General features: G+C 36.0%; 2 protein-coding genes across 2 annotated transcripts; one reads left to right on the top strand and one right to left on the bottom strand.

Annotated features, from left to right (window-relative positions):
* Window positions 1-2,826: 2,826 nt before the first annotated feature.
* LOC150101060 (uncharacterized) lies at window positions 2,827-3,219 on the bottom strand. The gene has a single exon (XM_090402156.1). It carries the CDS (start codon window positions 3,217-3,219, stop codon window positions 2,827-2,829), a length of 393 nt encoding a protein of 130 aa, XP_090258282.1.
* Window positions 3,220-8,061: 4,842 nt separating this feature from the next.
* On the top strand, window positions 8,062-21,444 carry LOC150101059 (uncharacterized). Its single transcript, XM_090401877.1, has 2 exons — window positions 8,062-8,523; window positions 20,117-21,444. The coding sequence occupies exons 1-2, from the start codon at window positions 8,475-8,477 to the stop codon at window positions 20,674-20,676; spliced, it is 609 nt and encodes a 202-aa protein (XP_090258003.1). The 5' UTR covers window positions 8,062-8,474; the 3' UTR covers window positions 20,677-21,444.
* Window positions 21,445-25,334: the final 3,890 nt, after the last annotated feature.

The raw sequence follows: 25,334 nt of genomic DNA, 5'->3' as shown, positions 1-25,334 counted from the left end.
GCGCGCGCGCGCGCGTGCGTGGGTGCGAATTTCTCAATCATAGATTTCGTAGCTGCCCAACACAGCAAAAAAAAAACAATAAATAATAACCAACAGATAAGCTTACATATAAGCTTCGAGGATGAAAGCAGAGAAATTAGTTCTCATCCAACATGTATCATATGTAACCAAATGCATGTAATGTACGTATCACATGTAAACCAATGTTTGTAATGTAAGTAACATATGTAATCAAATGTATGTAATAACTGTGACAAAAGCATGCAATATAGAGTGATTATATCCATTGATATTGTATATAGAGAGTGTAAAATTGCAAAGAAACATGTGTAATAATCCTCATTATGAATATTATAATAATATACGTTGAAAACAGTTATTATTATTATTATTATTATTATTTAAAAAAACTTTATGTACGAGAAAGTATTTGTTATGCATAATTGTGTTCATATAATGTATGTAATTTATCTGAGAAATAATAAAATGTTAAAAAAATTTAAAAAAAAATAAAATAAAAAAAATAAATAAAATAAAATAAAAAAAAAAAAAAATAAAAAAAAAATAATAATAATAATAATAATAATAATAATAATAATAATAATTATTATTATTATTATTATTATTATTATTATTATTATTATTATTATTATTATTATTATTATTATTATTATTATTATTATTATTATTATTATTCCAAGAGCTTGTGTGGCGTTTGCACCCTACGGCACTTGTCCGCGAGATGAAAGGCATTCGAATCCAGTCGCCGACTAGAGGAACATTTTTCTAATCGGTTTTTTCCTACCGCACACTCGGATTTTTTGTTCCGTAAACTAAATAAAATCGGCCGTCGAACTCACACTATTTTCAGCTATTATAAAAATATTGGTTTAGAGTTAGGCACCACGAAATGGCGGCACTTGCTAGCTGCCTTCTTCAGTGGAGATTGAACTGACCACTCAGTCTCCAAAAGTTAGATAGGGCTAAAATGGCCTCGTCTATCCCTATATGGGAACAAAAAAGCGTTAGCTGACTTTTGTTTATTATCCCTCCAAGAAGTTGAGGACTCATCATGGCAATTCATACATCATCCACACCAGCTGTCATACTTTCTTTTAAACTCACTGCCTGCTTCAACATGCATGCCTTTCCGATCATGAACGCTTCTGAGAGAGAATATCTAACTCAGACCACTTTTATTTTCTGTGCACAAATTTATCCTCCGTGGATGTTCCCTTGTCCTCTTCCAACTTTACCTATAATGAAAATTTTATCAACTGATATCCTACAACGTCCTTTCGGAACTTGATAGATCTCTATCATATCACCCCTCTTTTTTCTGTCAATCGGTGCCTGTAGTACACATACTTTCAATCTATCCTAGTAATCTACATTTCATAATCCCGCTATTACCTTTGCAGCTCTCCCACAGCTCCGTTATCCGTTTGAAACCCAGAAGATCAAATCTGTGCACAGCAGACAAGGTGCAGTAGTATAATGCAGTGGCGCACTCAAGATTTAATCTTGGAGGGGGTCGAGCACTCAAGATTTAATATTGGGAGGGGGGGTTGTGCGCAGTTAAGATTTAATCTTGAGGGTGGCGAGTTGAGTAGATGTATTGAGAATACACACTACACATTGCATACCAGCTATGACTGAGCACCTGCAGTGATCGTCAATACATGATACCCGTGATCTCTGGCCAGGCTCGGGCAAACGAAGTAGTGCTCGAGCACTACTTCATTCGCTTTGCGTTCACAGCGGCAAGGATTCCCAAGTGCTGTAGGGTATTCCCACCTTATATGATCGCTAATTTATAAGTAGCATAGAAATATAAGACAGAACATAAATTTAAAAAAATATATATTTTTGGAAATTTTTCTAGTGTTTTTTCTGATCTAGATTTTCCTGATTTCTAGTCTTTCGCCACATCCACTGAGCCTGTGTAGCTCAGTGGATATGGCGTTTGCACACCAGGGCGCTTGGCCGCACGAAGGAAGACTTGGTTTCGAGTCTAGTCAGCGACTACAGGAAATTTTTCTAAGCCTTTTTTCGACCGGTTCCCGAGTTAGTCGATCTCTGGCACGGGCAAGCGGGTTTTTCCTCCCGGAAATTTGGGTTTTTCGTCCCGTAAACTCAAGAAAATCGACCGTAGAACCCACATTATTTCAGACATTAAATATATTGTGTTAGGGTTAGCGACCACAAGATGGCGGCACATTTGAGCTGTCTCTCTTCACTGTGTACCGCATAATTAGTGATAGCCTTGGGCCATCTATCTCTGATTGGGTAACAGTGGAGATTGAACTGCCCACTCAGTCTCCCAAAGTTAGATAGGGCTAAATGGCCTCGCCTACGCCCCGTTTACGGGAACAAAAAGGCGTTAGCTGATTTTTTTTTTTTTTTGTTTATTGCATTTATTTTACGTTGTCCTTCGAATTGCGTATAATAACATTTTAGGTTCAGAACACTTACATTGTGGTCAGGTGATTTTATAATAATAAAACTGGCACGTTATGAGTTTTATTATTATTATATAATTTTTATCACTTTTTTAGAAAGCATTTATGGTACTCTATCGTGAACATTTTTACTTCTTCAGCTGTTCCCATTTCTATACGGGGTTGCTGTTTCTGATGAGTGTTCTCCATTGGTTTCTATTGTAGACTGCATCTTGTCCAGGTTTTTCTCCTTTAGAAATTCCTCTATATTAGCTTTCCACCTCTTCTTTGGTCTTCCTCATCTTCTACTTCTTCTTCTTCCTTGTATTTCTATCATGATATTTCGTCCATCATATTTTTCTTTTCGCCTCATTAGATATCCCTACTATTTTAAAAGCGCTTCTTGTATTTTGATTGCAATTGCAGTCACTTTTACAGCACCTCTGATGCGGTCATTCCTCACTTGATTTCTCTTTGTTACTCTACACAGCCATCGAATCATCCTCATTTTCGTAGCACCAATCTTGCTTTCATTGGACTTCTTCATAGTCAGTGTCTTTATTCCATATAACATTGTAGGTGTCACTACCGTTCTGTATATTTTTCCTTTCAGTTTCACTGGAACATTTCTGTCATAAAACATTCTTGACATTTCTTTGCAATTCTTACATCCTGCTTGAATTCTGCTATTGATTTCCCTTTCCACTTCACGTTTACTGTCTATTACTGAACTCTGATATTTGAATTTATCTACTTTCTTGACCTCTCCATTCAGCATTACATCTTATTCAGTGACAACATTTTGACCACACACCAGATAATAAATTTTTCTTCTATTAACTCTCAGTCGGCTTTCTTCTAATGCTCTGTTTTATCTTATCAGCTTTTGATCCGCTTCCTCTCTTATTTTCGTGCACTGTACAATTTCGTCTGCATATAACATACTCCAAGGTGCTCTCTCTGACTTAACTCCACTCAGGGAGTAGGCATCAGCCTACTTCCTGGGTGGAGTTCCCAAGTCCGGATAAAGAGGGAGGATTGACGTCAGAAAGGGCATCCGATCTTGAGAACAGTGCTAAAACCTGTATTATGTAAACATTTGTACTTATTGAGGATAAAACATGCTACAAGATCTAGATTCCTGACTCTTGAGTTTCACCCCCCCCTCTCTGATATAACTATAAATACTTTCGAACTCTCAACATTCTTGTACGACATGGAAATACTACGTTTATTTATTTATTTAATTTTTTTTCATTTTTATGTACCAAATATTGCTGAGAATTTATGCATATATCTGTTAAAAACATATGCCATTTATAACATTACGCTAATGTTATAAATTCAGGGTATTAAAGAGATACAATTATAATTCGAAAGTTCTTATAACTCTTGATTCTAGCTCCACCAGAATTTTCTCATAAACATATTTATATCATAAGAATTCCGGTCTGGGGTCTTTCCCCCGATGCAAAGCTACATGTCACCGGAATGGTCCCCAGGTTGCGGATCAGGGAATGGCCACCAGAGGTGGTGGCCAGCTGTGAATAGCCAATCAGCAGCCCCGGACAATAAGCGGCAATACTAACAGGACGTGGTGGGTTAGTGGACAACTCCAGTAACTCTGTAAAAAGCCACAGAAATCCAATGACGATACTGCGCCAAGGCGAGCGAAGAATCTGATGACAAAAACGTTTCTCTTGTTCTTTGGCATCAGAAATCTGATGCCAAAGAACAAGAGAAAAGACTCATGCTGGCTCGGACGTCGCCCAGTCGAACACGGTTTGCGTCTCCAATCCAGTAATCAGGGTTGGATCGAAAAATCAGTTACTGAAAACAAAGACAAAAAAAATCAAACTCAGGCCTGTAAAGGATGGAATATCTATTGGTACATGGAATGTCCGTACACTTTGGGCAACTGGAAAATTGCAGTTGCTTCAAGAAGAAATATATGGTAGAATCAAATGGTGGAAGAGTTCCCTGGTCAGGAAATGAAAGGAAGCATGAAGCAAGCTTCAAGAAGAAATATATAATGAAATCAAATGGTGGAAGAGTTCCCTGGTCAGGAAATGAAAGGAAGCATGAAGCAAGCGTAGGTTTCCTGCTAAGTAACAAGGCCTGTCAGGCAAATGATAGGATACAAACCTGTTAGTGAAAGAATAATGGCTGCAAGATTCAGTACCCAACCATTTAATATCACCACCATTCAAATATATGCGCCCACTGCAGAGCGTGCAGCTGAAACGTTGAGAGATTTTACAGGGATCTACAACTGGAAATTCATGAAGTGCCAAAGCAAGATATACTCATCATTGGAGAAGACTGGAGTGCAAAGATTGGCAAAAATAACACAGGATGGGAAAAGGTTATGGAAAAATTTGGACATGGAGTAAAATGAACGTGGAGAGATGCTTCTGGAATTTGCCACAGATAACAACCTGATGCTTCGCAATATCAAATTCCAACGGACATGGACATGCGCTCCTTCGATGGCAAACACAGGAATCTGATCGATCTGCTATTAATAAATCAGAAATGGAGAAGCTCAGTTAAACAGTGCAGATCATTTCAAGAAGCTTATACTGATTCTGACCACAGCTTAGTGATTGCGAATATAAGACGAAAACTGAAACAGAAGTACAAAGGAAAGTTCCAAAACGCTAGATGCATCTCAAAATTAAATGAACACAGGCTAAGAACAGCATATTAGATCATATGGGAAACTAAACTTAAGACCCCAATACCCAAGTGAAAAACAAAATATAAATACAAGAGCAGAATGACTGACTACAGTTCCAAAAAAAAGTAGTAGAGGAAGTAATTCCTGAAAGAGAAAAGATCAACAAGAAATGGATAACTCAGGAAACCCTAAAATTGGTACGAGAAAAGAGAACTGAAACTTAAGAGATAATTCAGAGGCAGCAAGATCTGATAAAGCCAAATGGTTGGAGGACCAGTGCAAAGATATTGAACAGTACTATGGGGAACATAAAACTAGAGAGGTTTACAAACTTATAAGAAATGTGAATAGGAAGTAGCAAACAAGATCAGTAGCAGTCAAAGACGAAGATTGTATTCTATTATATGAAATTGTATTCTATACTTGAATAAATCAAAAGAATGATGATGGTACAATGTGTCAAGTTTCACAAAATCTCGTTGTTTTCCCCCAGAGAATCAAGGCAAACAGTAAAAAGTTCTCTTCTTCTTTGGCACTATAGCCCCATGTATGGCCTTGGCCTCCCATTTTTAGGTTGCATAACTCACTACGAAATAGGGTCGTTACCCCTATGCTCAACCATGTGTAATTGTCTGTGAAGTGTTGTGTTCTTAAGACCGGTTTGTCTGCTTCGCGGGAAGAAAAAACCAAGATAAACTAGAGAGAAAAATTCTGTAGTCGATGCCCAAGACTGGCTAACTTGGCAATATCTGAGAAAGATCCTTATGCTCCTCACGTCGGCGACGAGAATCGAACGCAGGACACTCCTTTCCCAAGCATATGGTTGTGGAGCACGTAACTACTCGGCTAACTGCATGGACACAGTGAAAAGTTAGCTATCGAAAAACGCTCAACGTCAGCAGAATAAGTTCAAACAGGTGAGATTCCTAAATAATAAATTTTAGCGAATGTTATATTTGGGCAATGGTGGTGACAGTTAATAACAAAACGTGTAGCGTATAAGTGATTGCAAAAATGAAGTTGTATGATATGCTAATTTATCAGAAAAGATAGCTGAATTAGGAACAAGAGAATAATACCAACAGTCGGAGTCTACGAGGTTTCAAATAAGCTCCAAGAAGCACTGTTGTCGGTATCATCATCTATTTAGGAAGGATGGACAATGACTATTTGAGCCATGAATTATGAACATGGAGTTGCCAAGCACAAAGTGGAAGACCTAAGTTTAAATATAAGGACTGATTAAGCATTTGTATATGAAGGTAAAGAATCTAATTAGTGAGATGACAAAGACAGAACTATATAGAAGGGAAAGATCCAAGATAAGTGGGACTGATAATGCAGAATAAAAAAGAAAAATGGAGTGTTTTCTCACTAGGAGGCATTTACAGTTTCTCAGTTTAGCTACGGGATAATAACATTTAATAATTGTTTGGTTGGAGAGACCAAACGGCCACGAGGAAGAAACTTTATAAAGACATTATTTAAGTTAAGGGATATTACATCCCATATTGTTTCTTAGCCGAATGAGAAATTTAAAGAGTTTCGTGCTGAATATAGAAACTATATAAAGTTCGGCGATTCCAAGCGTAAGCAAATACCTGCATTGTGCAGCACCTGACCCATTTGGTAGTGCAAACTGAGGCAACTCATAGTAAGGATGGAGCAAGCTCCGATCACTATTCTTGGTATTTACCCATAATGTGAATATAGCTCCTAGGAGCTGTATTACTGTTCTACATTATAAGAGAAGGTCACTACCCAGACCGGTTTCAACCTTTATTAAGGTCTCATCAGTGAGTAGGTAGACCTAGTTAATACCAAGTTTGTAGCGAACAGAACTTACATCCCTTATATGAGAACTGCCAAGGTGTCCTAAATAATTACTAATTATATGAAGAGCCAAAGGCTTCAATTCGGCGACATAAACTTATTTAAGTTAAGCGATATTATATCCCAATTAGTAATTAGTACTTTATAAAGACTTTTAAATAGAGTTCTTCATCCTGCAAAACAGGTATATTGGCGGAAGAAGAAGACACGCATAAAGCACTGGCCTCATACTCTTAATTACTCCACTTGTAAAACCAACTAAATCAGCTAACGCCTTTTTATTCCCGTATTTACGGGAGTAGGCGAGGCCATTTAGCCCTATCTAACTTTTGGAGACTGAGTGGGCAGTTCAATCTCCACTGGTACCCAATCAGAGACAGATGGCCCAAGGCTATCACTAATTAAGCGGTACGCAGTGAAGAGAGACGGCTCAAATGTGCCGCCATCTCGTGGTCTCTAACCCTAACACAATATATTTAATGTCTGAAATAATGTGGGTTCTACGGTCGATTTTCTTGAGTTTACAGGACGAAAAACCCGAGTTTCCGGGAGGAAAAACCTGCTTGCCCGTGCCAGAGATCGACTAACTCGGGAACCGGTCGAAAAAAGGCTTAGAAAAATTTCCTCTAGTCGCCGACTAGACTCGAAACCAAGACTTCCTTCGTGCGGCCTAGCGCGATAGTGTGCAAACGCCACATCCACTGAGCTACACAGGCTCTCTGAGCTACACAGGCTCTCAACCAACTAAATCAATCCACTTAATAATAATTGGTATGTATTTCTCTCATTTATATCTGATACAAGTGGTAGTAGCATAGTATGATGCTTTTTCTTAACATAATAAATTGTTTTCTTATTAAATGCGGGTGCTTTTGTTGCTCTCGTAGTCTCGCATTTCTTTTGCCTAAAGTTGTAAATATTAAACTCTCTACTGAATATGACGCTGACCTTAAAAACATAAATAATTAAAAATCGAAGAAAAAATTCGGGCTGATTTCAAAAATAATGTTGCAAACTAAATTTTAAAAAATGCTATAGGTGGTTAGAAAAAAAGAAACCTTTAAGCTCGGCACCGAGATCTGAAAACGAGGCTTGTTTTTCACACAGTGAATACCCGAATTAAAATTTTAGGTATATGAATGTAATCGTGTTTGTGCTGCGGTACGTAACTTGTGTGAGTTAGATTAAGAACGAACGAAAATTACTTTAAAAAAATACATTTTGCTACATATGCATTGTACGCGTTTGTTACCTGTGCTTTTCCCTTTCTTTCCCCCCTGTACTGTATTGTATTGTACCGTATACTATAACTTGTGTAAATAAATACGTGAACTAATGGCATGTTTAACTTTTGTGAAACAAAACAGAATTATCGTAGTATTCAGCTATAGATGTGTTCTGCAGTGTCACTTATGCTAAGTGATAGTCGAGGTGTAGTGTACTCGGAATCATAGGCATCAGCTGTTGGTACCTTCCAAGGCGAGAGAGAGAAAAAGAAAGAAAAAAAAAGAAACAAACAGATGGAAACGGCAGAATGTAGTAATTCCACTACGGGAACAGAACAAATAGGTAATAATAGTATGGCGATTATCACTCATTGAATATCTTTTTTAATGAAATCGTTTGTGATATTAAAACAGTAATCACCCTGCCATTTTTGTTCCGCCTTTAATAAGTTACCTTCTGTCTTTTTTTTTTTTTTCTGAAATTAGTAATAAGACATCGTAACGTGAATAGAAATATTTAAAATTTTTCACCCATAGGAAAAGCGTAGACATCTTTAATAATGAACACACACAAAGTTAGTATACTTAAAGCCCTGAGCGTTTGAAATCCAGGAAATAAATTAAAGTTTTGTTACATAAATAAGCATTGAAAATAACAGCATGAATGAGTAAATAAATTTTACACAGAATTAACTCTCACTATAATTGAAAAAAATGTGAAATTCAGAGTAAATAATCACTAGTCATGACCCATCTAGCGAAACTTGAATAGTTTTCATCTCAGATGTATTAACTGTTTTGCATATGAATCAGTTTTTTAACCTTAGCTTATTGAGCAGTTTGTCTTCAATTGTAATTAAAGTTTTCTTTAATGGTCTGAGAATTTTAGGCAGATGTATATTTTTAAGTCTCTGAGCATGGAACTATTTAACATATCCAGTGTTAACTATAAGCTAAGCTGATCTTTCTTACTGCTGAGATAAAATTCTCCCCCTTAATGGGCAAGGGTTGGGTCTACTTCTGGTGACACAGACCATCTTGTGGAACAGTATGTATTTTGCCTGTATGAATATGCATGCATGAATGAAGGATGTCACAAACATCCATCCCCTTGATGGGATTTGAACCTGCAGCATTTTCACTGGAGAGTGGATATGCTAACCACTCCATCAACCAGACTAAAAATGTTAACTGTACCTGAACAAAAAACTTTATTTCAGTTAAGAAGTATTACTACATGAAATATATGTACAGGAATGCCAGAAGTATCAGAAATTAAGGTGAGAAGATGACAATATAGGTTAGCTTGACTTGACCAAAAATTGTCATTAGTGAGATCTGGCTGAACAGATAATGATTTGTATTTTCAGGGCAGATGCAGGAAATAGGATGTGAAGAGAGGTATTGCTGATGACAGCTGAAGAACTTCAACCAAAAAAAAAAATAAATAAATAAAAGTTAAGGAAGATATTTAGGTCTCAAAAGGAGATATTCCATTTGAGGCTATTTTGTGCAAGATAGACTAGCAGGACCATATTGTTGGTTAATGCTATAGACCAGAGGATACACAGAGAAATGTATGCCCACTGGCATCATGCATCAACAGTCTTCCTGCAGTCATTGTGCAGGCTGAGCAGTTATTATGGGCGACTTCAATTATTGGGACATAGATTAGTGGGAAGAAATTGTGTATGGCAAGATGGAAATATAATTTATACAGTTATTAATGTATCATTACCTGAAATGATATGTGATGGAGAGGACCAGGAGTTTGAGAGTGCTGAATCTGGAACTAGCATCAGAAGATGTATTCATAACCAAGTTAGCCACTCTGCCTCTAATTGGAGAAAGTAACCATGCAGTTTTGTTCTGGGAGGTTGCTAACTGAGCATGTAGAATTCTCAGTCAAGAAAGGATATATATATATATGGAACTGTAGCTAGTGATTATGACAAACTTCAGAGGCAGCCTATAAAAAGCCAAAAGAAAGAATGTTAGTAGTACATTGGAAGGGGGTCAGGGATTGTTTCTCTCATCTAGTTTATTCTCTTGAACAAACTAAATGAGGGATCAGTAGCAGTGTAAATCAGGAGCTGAAAAAAAAAAAAAAAAAACATTATAGTAGGAATATAAAGATAAAGGCGATCGGCACACTCAAGCAATACAAAACACATTCTAAGGAAAGCTGAATCAGATTATGAGAGGAAATTAGCTAAGGTTTTCTCTCTCTCTCTCTGTCTCTCTCTCTCTCTCTCTGTATATTGATTAAGAGGAAGATTATGGAATTGATGAAGAGAATGATTACGGAAGAAAAACTTTCATCTATGCTGATAAGTAACAGAAGTAGATGAAATAGTTGAGTTATTACTAAGTGATCACTTTGCAAGGATGTATCATCCAGGAGGAAATTTTGCAATTGCCATTGAGACAGACCAGTGTGAGAACTGATGTAGACAAACTAAAGGTGCTCAGCATATTGAAAAATATTGATGTGGATGTAGCAGTGGGATGGGTTGACACATTAGCCTATGTGCTATGAGAATGTGCAATTCCTTTGACGAAGTTGTTTAATCAAGTCTAAGCTCTGGCAAGGTTCTGAGGAAGTGAAAGAAGGCAAGGTGGTTCCATTACATAAAAGGTGGCTTTAAGAAAGAAAAAGCTAGTTATAGACCAGTTAGTATCTCAGGAGTAGTGGTTTAGGTATTGAAAAAGTTGATTAAAGGTAGAGTTCAGGAATGGGTGGGATGGAGAGGAATATGATACTCTATGGTGGGCAGCAACGCTTTGTAGAAAGTACTTTCTGTCTTAGTAATTTACTCACGTTGTATAATAGAGTGAGCAGAATTGGATAAGGGAAATGGCTACACTATAATAGTAACCATTTAGTAACTTTTTATCACATCTCCTCTTCTCATTTCTATCATGTATCTGTCATATCCTGAGCGTCCCTCTTTATCGAGCCTTGATAAGACCCCATCTTGACTACTGCACACATATCTGGGCACTAGGGTTTCTTGGTGATGAGGAGGTGGAGGAGAGGATCCAGAGACAAGTGACCAAGATGGTAGCAGGTCTATGGAATGAACCTTACGAGAACAGGTTGAAGATTTGTGGGTTACAGAAACTGGTTGATACGTAGAAAAGGGGTGATATGATTGAGACATACAAATTACTGAGGGGTTTTTACAAGATTAATTCAGAGGAAATTTTTCAGAACAGGTGTATAGGGTGGTGGGAGAACTAGTGGCCATCCATGGAAACTGATTAAAAGTAGTTAGTAAGGGTATTAGAACTAGGTTTTTTGCTTGGAGAGTGGTGAATGAATGGAATAGGTTGCCAGAGTCTGTTGTGGGTGCCATGACTGTGAATGAGTTCAAAGCAAAGTATGATAGCTATTGCGCAAATGTTGGATAGTTCTTGGCATGATGTTTAAGGCCTTCCTCAATGAGTCTAAGGATTCCTTGGAGTAGCCCATTATAATAATACACACACACACACACACACACACACACACACACACACACACACACACACACACACACACACACACACACAAACTCCACCTATGAAAGATTGCTAAACCTATTATAGGTTTTGAAGTCATTCATAGTCTCCATAGCTCAGTCAGGTTAAGCCCTTTGACCGGAAAGACCAAGTTCAGATCCTATCTAGGATGCAAAGGACCTTTATCTGTCACTCAGTATCATACAGAGGTTGTAGGTTTTCCTCCTGGAAACTTAAATTTTTCATTCTGCAACCAGGCAACTTAAACATAAATATATGTTAGTATTATTTCCAAGCCTCCATGGAATCAGAAGACTCATTGCAGGAGGTTGAGCACTCACGGACTACAATAAATACCATACCTTGAATACATTTTCTTTTCACTTCCTTACTGTAGTTCTTGCATCACCCATTATTCAATGCAATAATTCCCATATCTATCTGATAGGCTCCTCTCGCCACCTTTTATGTTTAATCATATCACCCCTCCTCCTCCTATTCACCAAACTCTGAACATCACATTCCCTCACTCTATCTTCATACTCAATATTCCAGAGTCCTGAGACAGTCGTAGTTATTGCCTCTGCACCCTCTCCAATGTTTCCTTATCAGTATAGCCAGGTGATCAGATCTGTGCTTCATACAGTGGAACTATCACCTCCTTATCTGCACATGTTAGTGTTCTTGTTATAGCAACAGGATTCTGAGTAACGCTTATAACTTTTGCAGTGTGTCCCCCTTGAACTTCAGTTAAACAGATTCCCTATTCACCCAGATTCTTTGCTCTTTCCACTTTCTGAAGAAAAGTTTCTCCAATATGATAAACCTCATTTTTCAACCCAAAGCACTAACCTATTCAAATGCTCTTGTAACATCACATCAGATCTTCCTGACATTAGTTTTCCTAATTTGGAATCATCAGCAGACAAATGAATATCCCCTCTCACACCATGAACTATATATGTGATATAAAAATTAAACAGCAATAATCCCAGAATAGTCCTGTGATACCCCACTTGTCACTGATTTTTGTGACACTGTACTTCCATACACAATTTACTGGTTTTCCTATCGCGTCAACATGTAACCAAACCACTATATGACTATCCATTCCCATCCTGTTCAATTACAAAGTGGTTTGTCTTGTGATGCTTGATCAAATGCTTCAGCAAAATCACTCTATAAACATATCTGTCTAATTCACTAGTCATCCTATTATAAAATGTAACCAGGTCACTAAACCATGACATCCCCTTAACAAAGCCATGCTGTTCTCTTGAAAGATTTTCATTCTTGTCATCTAGGCTTATATTCTGTCTCTAACAAGTCAAACACCTTCATGACTACATCTAATATACACACTAGCCTATAGTTTGACACTACTGACTTGGATTTTCTCTTATGCAGTGGTACTATTTTTCCTATTTTCCACCCTTCTGAGACTGTTCCTATGGCCAGACTTCTGTTGAACAATCAAGTTAAGGGTACTGCCATCTCTTTCACACATTCCCTTAATATACGTGGTGACATCCCATCCAGTCAAACAGACTTATTATTATTATTATTTCGCGCGACTCCAGGAGTCCTTAGACTCATCGAGGGAGGCCCTAAACATCATGTCCACACAACTATGCGATTACATTCTCACAGTATCTATCATACCTTGTCTTGAACTCGTTCACCGTCATAGCACCCACAACAGACTCTGGCAGCATATTCCATTCATTTACCACTCTAAAAGTAAAGAACCCAGCTCTAACACCCCTATTAACCACACTCTTGCCCAGCTTCCATAGGGGTCCCCTAGTTCTCCCACCACCAGTCCTGATCTCAAAAATATCCTCTGAATTAATCCTATAGAATCCCTTTAGCAATTTGAATGTCTCAATCATATCTTCCCTCCTCCGCCTATCAACTAGTTTCTGTATTATTAGACTTATTAGTATCAGAGTTACTTAATATTCTGAACACTTCCCATTTGTCCTCTTTCCTCTCAATATCAGGAAGGTGATATTGAGAGGGAGGCATTTACAATAAATTTTGTAAAGACCTGGTTTTTTAAAGGATGATAAGGAGGTTTCAGGGGATGTAGAAATCTCGAAATTTTTTCCAGCGACAGAAAGGCTACTTTGATGTTATATTTGTTAAGTAATTTAGCCATCTTTTGTGTAACATTTTTGATATATGGAAGCGTGATAGCGCTTTTGAAATCTTGTTTCTGAGAGATGCTTGTAGAGGTTTTTATAAACACCTGGTTTTTTAAAAAAAACCAGCTGTTTACAAAATGTATTGTTCTTGCAGCATCTGCTACATAGGACAGACAGGAAGATCTGGGGAAATTCGCATGAACAAACACCAAAAGGATGTACAAAACAGAAGAGAACAAAAATCAGGTCTAGCTTTCCATTCCACTTCCACCAGTCACAATGTACTATGGCAGAATACAAACATGTCATACATAGAAAAAAACTGTTACATAAGGAAATTTAAAGAAGTTGCAAACATGCTTAAAATACCAACACAATGCAATAAAAATCAAGGATTAATTCTCCACCAAGTTTGGTCAGCTTTAATAAAAAATATACCTCAGACATTATGAACGTGGCATCATCCAGCATTGTTTAAACCCAGCACTGCTTTAAATCTGCATTCTGATCTTTAATTTTATGAATAGTCAAATGGCTATAACTGTATAGTATGAACTGTTAATCTCTTTTTTGTTGTTTTAACTTTCACTTACCTTTTACCCCTGAAGATGTAAGTCAAATGACTTATGAAACTTGTCGGGTCTTTTATTAATTCATTGTGTTTTATATAGCTTATTAAAAAAAAAAAAAAAACTTGGTCCAATTACCGAAATATACCACGTGAACTTCTAAACTTTCAGTCACCTGTGTTATTTCTATCTGGTACTTATCCAATTCCTCAGCTAGCTCCATTTCTTTGCTATTCAGGCTTCGTATATTGATAGTACTGATCTTGAACTCTGGTGATGGGTGGGTTTTAAGATTTGTTCCAGTAGTTGTCTTTTTGCTGCTTGCCCTTCCTTGGTGAAAACAACGGGGACCTTGTTTAACCGGGCAACGCCTAGCTGGCATGAAATTCTGTCATGTTGTACATCATTTTTTATTTTGGTTTAAGCCAATAAGAATATAATTTGGTTGGCTAAATCCCAAATTGCCAACCCATCCTCGTTCGTTCAGTATCCAGGTAGATACCTAACAGGGTGCACCGCAAGAAGGTGAGGATTGGACATTAGGTTAGAAGCCCTGATTGGTTCTCTGCATTCCTTTAAAGGCTATGTAGAGGTCTCCTCTCAGTTGTATATTTTGACCCTTAAGCACCCCAAATCATTTCCTCTATCATTAAATACAAATTAAATAGCAGCAGCCCAAGTTCAGAGCCCTGCAGTGCACTAATAACTGGCACAGGCCTTCTGTACTCTACTCCTGAATAAACTACTGTGATCTCTTCATCAGCCACCCTCTTTTCCACATCACCTACTTCATATCTGCCCTATTTGTTGCAATTTGTGTAACTGAATTCCAATCAGTATTTTATTAAATGCCTTTGCACCTTTTGGTAATTTAAATATACCAAAGATGAACATGTTAAAGATGAAAGCCATAGTGAAATAAACTGGATTGAATACATTGATGAGAGAGATTATAAGGTGATGGTTGAAGAAGTTAAGATAGGTGAAAAATAGAAAATTTCATGGAATAGGTAACTTGTTGTTGAACCGATAAAGAGCTTTTAATTCTGCAGGACTGAAGTGGTTATGTGACTTTTTTTTTTTTAGACTGATCTGGAAATTTTATCTTATGATATTTGATTGGACCAAAGTGATTATTGTCCCAATATAAAAAGGGAACTTAAGAAGGAGGTGTAGTAACTATAGAGGATTACAGTTATTGTGTCATTTTGCAAAATTTATGAATGGATAATTGTAACAAGAATAAGAGATAAAATAGAGGAAGATCTGAAAGAAGAGCAATTTAGTTTTAAAAAAGGGCACTCAACTGTTAATTTGATTTTTGCTATAAGGGGAACTGGAGAGAAACTGGGAATTTGGAAAAAGTGCATTTATGGAATTCTTGATTTTGATGAAAAAAGAAAGAAAAGAAAAAAAACTTTGATTGGATTCAATGGGCAGAAGTCTGGGTAAGTTTAGAAAAGATAGGCATAAAGACTATGGATATTGGGGGAAAGAATGATCGAGTGCAATAAAGATTTATATCTATGCTTTGTGGACTATGAAAAAGCTTTCGATAATGTTAATCGCTATGTTTTATTTGATATTTTGCATAAAATAGGAATAGATAAAAATATTATGAGAATTTTGCTCAGAATATACAAAACTCAAGAAGAAGGGTCAGATTTGAAGGAGAGAATACTGAATGGATCCCGATAAGAAAAGGTGTGGGATGTCCCCACTCCTTTTTAATGTCTATAGTGAATGGATGATGGAGGCCTTTGAAGATCTGAAGGATGAAATAAAGATAAACGGATGCTTGATAAATAATATAAGATATGCAGATGACATTGTACTTATGAACGAAACAGAGGGAGGCTTGCAAAGAATTTTGAACAGACTGAACAGGGTTGGAAATGAGATATAAAATTAACATTCAGAAGACAAAAGTGATGATGATTTCAAGGAAAGGAAATGATGGGATGGAAATCACTTTGAACGGAGAAAGAATAGAAAATGTAAAAAGTTTTGAATACCTTGGGAGTTGGATAACAGAAGACAGTAGATCTAATTATTAAATTAAGAACAGAATTAAAAAAGCAAAAGCAGCATTTTTCCAAATATACCACATATTAAGAAACAGAAATCTGAACAAACAGTTAAAAGTAAGAATCCTCAAGACAATGATCTGGAGCATGTCGACGTATGGATGCGAGTCCTGGATGATCAATAAGGAGATGAGTGACCAATTGAATGCATTTGAAATGTGGTGCTTGAGAAAAATGGATCGTATCAGCTGACTGAAAGAGTGAGCAATGAAGAGGTTCTTAAAAGATTAAAAATTAAAAGACTATGGCTAGTATCGAAAGAAGAAAAATGGTGTTTGCAGGACATTTGATGAGGGGGTTCTTCTGGAGAGCTTCCCAGAATAGTATTGCAGGGGATGGTGGAGGGAAAGAAAAGGAAGAGGAAGACCCCGACTGCAATGGAAAGACAACATCAAAGATTGGACGGGCAAGAATCTTACAGAAGCAAGAGATAGAGAGGCATGAAAGTGGACTGTTCATCAGCTGCAACCCTCTTAAAGAGGAGGCCACTGGATTAGATTGGACATAAAGAAGAAATATTCAGGATCAAAAAAATATATATGTTAGGCCTAAAAGCCACATGAAGACTAAATTTAGTAATTCATAATGGTTTACACTTAATATTGGACTGCAACAAGGAAGTGTTTTATTTCCATTGCTGTTTATTGCAGTGATGAATAGTGTCCTAGATATGGTTAGTGACCAGAAAGGAGAAGCAGCTGTTTGCAGATTGTGTGGTGATTTGGGCACAATGCAAGAAGAGCTACAGAAGAAACTGGACAAATGGAACAGTGTGACACAGCTATAGGTTACGTATTAATAGCAGGAAGAGTGAGAGCATGATTTTAAATTGTAGAGAAAATGTAAATAGTGTTAGATTCTCTTGAAGAGTAGTGAAGCTTCATATATCTGAGAAGTATACTTTCAAGTAATGGAAGTTTAAGAGATTTAGTGGACCAAAACGTTTTTAACAATGTAGTCTACGTTGAGAGAGTGAGGTCACACTGAAGTGCACTTCAGTGTGACCTCACTCTCTGAACAGAAGTTACTTTTTGCCCATTTTGTCTTATGCAGCGAAGTTAACATAAAGAGATATAGATATAATCAATGGAAATGAAAGTTTTAAGGATAATGTTGGCAAAAACATAGAGTAAGAAATGTGAACCATAGGAATGTTTTGAGACTAGAAAGTGATAAAGAAATGCTTGTGAACTCTTGTTTGAAGCAGTTTGGACATAGAATGAAGAAACAATACCAAGAAGAACATATGAAATGAAAATTCATGGAAAGTGACCAAGAGGAAGACCACAGAAAAGGTGGATAGACCAGAGAGACCTGAACCATTATTCACGAAGAAAGAATTTGGGAGGATAGAAAGAAATAGGGAACTTTGATCCACCTGACCTGACAATTTCAGTTAGAGCTGTTGTTGATGAAGTAATTTAAATATACCACCCAAATATAGGATTACTTGTAATTATTGATTTGTATTCATTGTTTCTCTGTATTATATTAATGTGTGTTGTATATCTTTTCATAATATACACAGTCTATCTTGCCATAAATACTGTTACAACTTCCATTTATTATCAATTAAAATGATGACTACTTTACTTGAAACTCAAATATGTTGAATTACTCCATTATATGACATAATCATCATTGTTTTCTGTTATAATTATCACATCAATCTTTATGGAGTCAATTGACTCACTGCAGGAGGATTACTCAACCAGCACTATACTTATTGTATTGAACCTTAAAATCCTTCAAACTCCTAGCATTCATAATGCATTCTGGTAATGTGCTCCACTTACCCACAATTCTCCACGTAAAAAATCTACTCCTTACAGTTTGGACATAGAATGAAGAAACAATATCAAGAATGTATGAAATGAAAATTCATGGAAAGTGACCAAGAGGAAGATCACAGAAAAGGTAGATAGACCAGAGAGACCTGAACCAGGGTTGAAGTCCTGAACTCTTCCAGGGATGCCTCGTGTTCTTTCCCTTCTCACCTTCCACTCCTTTTATAATTCCCTATATATTAAATTCCTCACTAACTTAAATGTCTGTATCATATTACCTGTTGTCCACCTATCCATCAAACTTTGCAATCTATATTCCTTTAATCTCTGCATAACCAACATTCCAGAGTCCTGATATTGTTGGTGACACATCTTTGACCTTCTCCAATGTTTCCACATAATGAAATCTAGGGTGACCAAATCTGAGCACAAATAGTCTGTGTTATCTGATCAGTGCTTCATATAGTGGCCACTTTCTTATCCTTGTATGTCACTTTTCCCCTTACTAAAGCAGCAGTGCTATGTGCAAGGTGACCTCTGAGTTAGAGATTTAATTTGGTAAGGTAATCAACATCTCCCCCTTCCTCCGGAGGATCAGGATCTTCATTTTAGTTTGGCACCCTTTTGACCATTCAGCGAAGTCATACAAATTGCTTAACTACTTCTAGCATAGCTCTTGAAAGGTCATTGGTGGAGACAAGCCTCTTTATCACATCAAGGAGGATAATTAGATTATTTTTGATTTTTTAACTTTTAATTAGCAGTTTTTCAGTTGATGCCTGTGGAAGTGGCATTTGCATCCATAATGCTAGGCAGTCTGAAGAAAGATCATTCTAAGTTTGATTTTAGTTGCTGACTAAAAGATCTTTTTCTTCACCACGTTCCCAATTTAGTTAATCTCTGGCACAGGGAAGCAGGTTTTTTTCTCCCAGAAACATGGCTTTTTCATCCTGTAAACTTAAGCAAATCAACCATAGAATCTACACTATTTAAGATAATAGTGCATTATGGTTAGGGACCATGAGATGGTGCTTTCGGCTGCCTCTCTTCACCAGATGTTGTTTAAAATTAGTGATATAAGTTTACTGTAGCCAACTATCTCTGATTGACTACAGTGGAGATTGACTGTCCCTCAGTCTCCAAAAGTTAGATAGGACTAAAATGGCATCATTAACTTCCTATGGGGGAATAAAAGGCATTAGCAGATTTTTTATTTCATTTTCAATTAAATTACACAAGTTGTTGTATAAAAAAAAAAGTGGATTGTTTCTAAGAAAATATTAGTGTTGTGTGCAACTTTCAGCTTTTAGTTTGGTGTAATTGGAATTACTGCTGACAACTGAGATTTTGAGACCATTGTATTATGTCTTTAATTACGCGAGTTTTCTTGCCATTTTTCTTGTTTAGCAGCATGAAAAATCCCAACTTCTCTGTTGGGGGTGTGTGTGTTTGGGGGGGGGGGTCCTACAACTTCTGTATAAAAAAAAAAAGCTTTAGAAAAGGGTTTCTCTTACAGCTATAGAATTCTCCCCTTGAAAAATGTAAGACCTTATTCAGAAGACTTTACAAAAGTTCTTCATATCCTAGAGGATTGGATTACATTCTTTCTACTTGAAAGGCAGATGTTCCATTATCCAGGCAACTGCACTATGCTTTTGGTCTGAGCATGTGCTCTTAGTGTGAATGTATTTCACAGGTCTTCCAATATAATTATTACTTTTTTTTCCAAGTTTAATAGCACGTATATATTAATTTATTATTATATTATTTATTAGTTATGTTCCATTCCCATAACTAATGATATATTCTTTTCTCATTCTGATAATTTTTATTTCATTTCAGAACAAAAAAAAGTTGTGCTTATTGCTACCAGAAAAGTGGCTGCTCCTCGAACATCAACACATGATGGAAAAAATATTAAAAAGCGTCATAAGTGTCCAAAGTGTACATTTACAACAGATATTGTTTCAGACTTTAAGAAGCATTTATTAATTCATAAAAATAAAAGGCCCTATCAATGTACTCAGTGCAACAAAGCTTTTCCTCACAAGTCTGCTCTTATGAGACATAGTCTTATACACAGTGATACACGTCCATTTAGTTGTCAAGTGTGCAGTAGAAGGTTTAGGCAATCAAATCACCTTACAGATCATCTTAAGACTCATTCCGATGATAGGCCTTATGGGTGCATTACATGTGGTAGTAAATTTAAGCGCCCAGATCACCTAAGAGTACACCAAAAAACACATACGAAAGAAAGACCTTATACGTGCACAACATGTGGTAGTAAATTTTCACGTGCAGAATTCCTCACTGCACATTTGAAAATACATACAAATGAGCGGCCTTATAGTTGGACAGTATGCAGTAACAAATATACTTCGAGACAGATAGTTACTTGAACATGTTAAACTGGATTTTGTAGTGTATATGACATACAGTTTCAGTTGTAATCATCAGTTACTGTGCAATGGCACCTGTTCATCTCCATACAGTAAGCTGGAATACCTACCTTGAACTCTGGAATTTGGACTTCTCATCAGGCAGTTTTTATTTATGAAAAGTGTGGTTTGAAAGAAAATATTATCATACTACTTATGATAATCCAACCAAAAAATATTTAACTGTTGTACTTCATCAGCTGCATTATCTACATCTCTAGAGAGATTTCAAAGAATGTGCTAAAGGTTGTATATCTTTGCTTCACTTTTTCCTGTACAAACTAATTTAGAGCTAAAACGATTCTATGCAAGAATTTGGAATGGGCCAAAAGGGTATTACTATACAGATGAAACTATTTCTCTGTGCAGTAAATGCACAGTAATTAAGAATATTGTGGATAATACAGCATATTTAAATAATAAGTTGTACTCAAATCAGAATTTCTTTTTATAAATCTAAACAGAATAAAGCATTTTGTAAATTATTTGGAATTTGGCCTTATGCAATTTGCTTTTTTCATTGTAGTGTCTTCTCAACTAGATACAAAATTTCATATTATGCATGTTTTGTAGTATGAATTAATGGAAAGCAGCTCTGTCAGCTCATGATTATAAATGAGCAACTTCATATTGTAGTATAACATCATTCATGTCATGTCATGTAAATACATTAATGATCTCTTAAAACCAATGTGAATTCAAGTTTTAATAAAATTAAAACACGTGCTAGTTACTTCTTATGTTATATTTGCATTAAATGCTTAAAATGTTTCTTGATATTTTGCTTTCATTAACTTTTCCATTGCCATTATGATAGCAACCCTCTAAGAAATTTTAAAGAATTGTTTCCAGTAGTGGAAACAAAATTTCTAACTCTTTAACACAGTTGTGTGTGTGTTTCCAAATAATAGGAAGATAACTATTTATGTGTACATCTAATTTTTACAAATGCATAAATACAGGAAAAACTAATCATGTTGGAGGTGTTCCCATACTTGCCAGAAGTACACATGTAATTAACAAATATAACATGCTCGACTCAAAGCATTCAACCAAAACCTCAGATTAGCCCTGCTTATGTGTGTGCTATATATGCACACATGCATATATTATTCACATAAATATATATATATATATATATATATATATTATTTATGTGAATCATGAGCATTAATGATTGTAAACCTATCATACATTTAGTAATATGAGGAAATAAAGGATGAAATAATCCATTTCCTCTTTTATACAACAAACAATTTTTCAGGCCTTGAATAAGCACTGTATTGAGCCCATGCTAAGCAGCAAAAACTTTTGTAGTGTGGTATGGGTAACAAAAATTTAATTCAAGACTTTCATAAACATATATGTTGCAGTGGGGATTTTAATGCATATTCTGTTGAAGAGTCTATCATAATCAAATTTCTGATATGTACTCTTGAGGGATGTACAGAATATGTATGATAGTATTACACAATTAAGTTCACATTATTACTAGCTTCCTTTCATTGGTTTCCCTCCAAATCTGTTATTTGTCAGGACTTGTGTTATAAAATTTTGCATTTATGTCTTTTTAGATCCAGGATATCAATTCACTTAAATCTGTGTTTAGTTTATCTCTTTGTAATCTCTTTCCTGCCATCTAGTGTCAAAGACAACTATTTTGCTAACTGTACCTTTCCCATTCCTTACATGACCATATTACCTTAGATTAGCTATGTTTATATATTCATTACATATTGAGTGCTAACAATGTCAAGTTACTTAATAACGTTTTTATTAATGTTTAATAAGATTCAGCCATTGATGCCATCTGTTCACTTTCCTAATTCTTCTCAAAACTCTCATTTTATCACGTCTTTGATCAGCTGCTTTAAATTAAGCAGTTACAAATGTCACTCAGCTCTCAGATTCATAAATTAAAACCGCTTTGAACAGTCTTCTTGTATACTGCTAGTTTAGTTTCTTTTATCTCTACTTTTACACCATTATATTGTTTTAATTTGAACAGGTCATCTCTCAACATCTTATGTCTTTTCCAGATCCTTGTTATATGTTATAATCCAGATCCTTAACTATATTTGTATTAAATCAAAAATATGATTCTGACACTCTGCATATTCATTTATTCACAATATTTCTTAGCCTTAGCCAATCATTACCAGTCTAAAGGCAGTAGTAGGAACTGTGAAACATGCAAATACTGTCCAGGAGTTGAACTAACACCTGTCCATATTTATTCATGTCCAGCAATTGCTGCTGCTCTACAGAAAATGGACAATAATCCTAGAGAATAGCTCTACTCCATCAAAGATCAACAGATAACAAAAGCAGTTCTACAGATCCATGGTCATATCTAGAAGCTCTTCAATGGACTCGACAACAACATTGAACTGCTGGCATAAATTCAGTAGAGAAATTCCTCTGTAAAGTCTTATGTTGTTTTATTTCCTTACACACACACACACATATATATATATATATGTTAAAGATACCAAGCTATTTTAAACCAGGTTTAAAATAGCTTGGTATCTTTAACATTTATTATACCCAAGGTAAAATACTTTCTACACATATATATATATATATATATATATATATATATATATGGGTGCTCTGACAGCTGTACTCCAATCATCTAGAATTCGATCTTCTGACCTTGACGTCTGGCATATGCTGTGCAACTCCTGCAAAACTTAAACATCCACATTTCAGGTTTCAGTGGCATTTTCTGCTTAAGTATTGACATGCACTCTTACTGCATTCCTCCTGAATATTTTACATTGTTCTCTTCCTGCTTATCTCATTGAATAATCTTTCAAAGTAATTATTTCAGACATGCAGAATATCTTTATCCTCAGTTTTTATCATCTCTGATTCCTTTTACAGTATATGCTCTTCTCTATTTCTAATTATCCCAATAACCTCCCCAGAACATCTTCCCACCTTCATTATATTTATCTTCTATATTCTTATCAAAGTCCGCACATGACTTTTCTTTAGTTTTTTTTATGTGTATTTTGGTATTCTTACATTTCTCTTTGTATTTTTGATGCTAACAATGGCAAGTTCCATTCGAACACTGTTATTTCCAGTAAACGTTCTGACTTTAATTCTCTGTAGTTCAATATACTCCTTTAATTTTCGTTAACAACTCTTCATATCTGTAATCTATAGGCTTTGATCTTCTGGTTTATTTCTAGCTCATCTCAGTTACACAAGTTAAAATTGGTTTGAACACTGTTGTATACGAGGGTGGTCTGAAAAGTTCTCAGCCTAACAATGAAAAGACAAATTTATAATTTTAAAATTATTTTTATTTTTCAACATAATCTCCCTTAAGACTAATACATTTATTCCAGCGATGCTCCAGCACCATTATTCTGTCCCTGTAGTGGCTCTCAGTAAGATCCGCAAAATACCACTCTACAGCTGCAATCATCTCTTGTTTAAAGAAAAACGCTGATCAGCAATGAAGAGTTTTAGTTTTAAGAAGAGATTGAAATAGAGGAAGCTAAATCTGGGGAATAGGGTGGATCTTCTAACTATTCATAGTGCAGATCCCTTAATTTTCCCATTGCCAAAACATTTTTGTGGCAGGTGCATTGTATGATGAAAGATGATTTTTCTTCTTCTACAAACCGGGTCTTTTCTCATGAACTTTTTCGTCTAGTCTGGTTAAAAGATCAGAATAATATTCCTCGGTTATTTTACCCTTTTCAAGATAATTAATAAACAAAATTAATTAGCATCCCAAAACACCTATGCCATGACCTTTCCTGCTGATGGAACCGGCTTTGTCTTCTTGGGTGCTGATGGTGAATGCAAGTTTTATTCTTGTTAAAACGCTCCAAGCACTGTTCAGAAATTTTTATGCAAGTGCATATTGGTCTGCTGTGAGTAAGCGCAGCACCCATCTTGCGCAAAGTTTTTTCATTTGCCATTCTTCATGCAAAATATATCCTGCACGTTCTTTTGAAGTGCCTATAGTCTCGGCAATTTCACTTTGACTCGCCAGTCATCCAATACCATATCGTGCATGTGGATCATCTTCAAGGCTGATATGGTCACGTTTAAACTTGGCAGCCCATTTCTTTTGGTGTTAAATCTTCTTTTATAAAGAATTTTATAACCGCACGATACTCAATTTTATCCCTTGAAATTGAGTATAAAAGTATAGCTGTATAAAACAAACTACTTGATAGAATGACATGCAATTTCACATGGATGCTTATGACAGATGTACCAGCTTATAAAAAAAAAAAAAAAATCTTGCCGATAGTGTTGCCGTCGAGGCTGAGAACTTTTCATACTACCCTCGTAATGCTAATTTCATGCTTTTGCTAACTTTCCCTTCTTTCAATAAAGTATAGTCAATAAAGTGAGAAGTGAGTTGAATAAAGAAAATGACTACATGATAATATTGCTGGACTTCACAAAAAACATTCAACAGGATACCATATGGAACTCTTACATAAGAGCAAAAAGGGATGGATATGTGCTGATAATATGAATAAGGTAACTGATGGACAGTCATCAATGGAGAAGGAACTGAATATCCAGTTTGCTGATGATGCAGAATTGGGTAGATCAGTAGAATAAAGATATGGATAAAGGATAAT

This window comes from Typopeltis vanoorti, chromosome 12, assembly GCF_054136105.1.
Source record: "Typopeltis vanoorti isolate ZY-2024b chromosome 12, IOZ_Tvanoo_1.0, whole genome shotgun sequence".
NCBI classification, from domain to species: domain Eukaryota; kingdom Metazoa; phylum Arthropoda; class Arachnida; order Uropygi; family Thelyphonidae; genus Typopeltis; species Typopeltis vanoorti.
The sequence above is the reverse complement of the archived record's forward strand: the minus strand, read 5'-3'. Positions and strand labels throughout refer to the sequence as shown.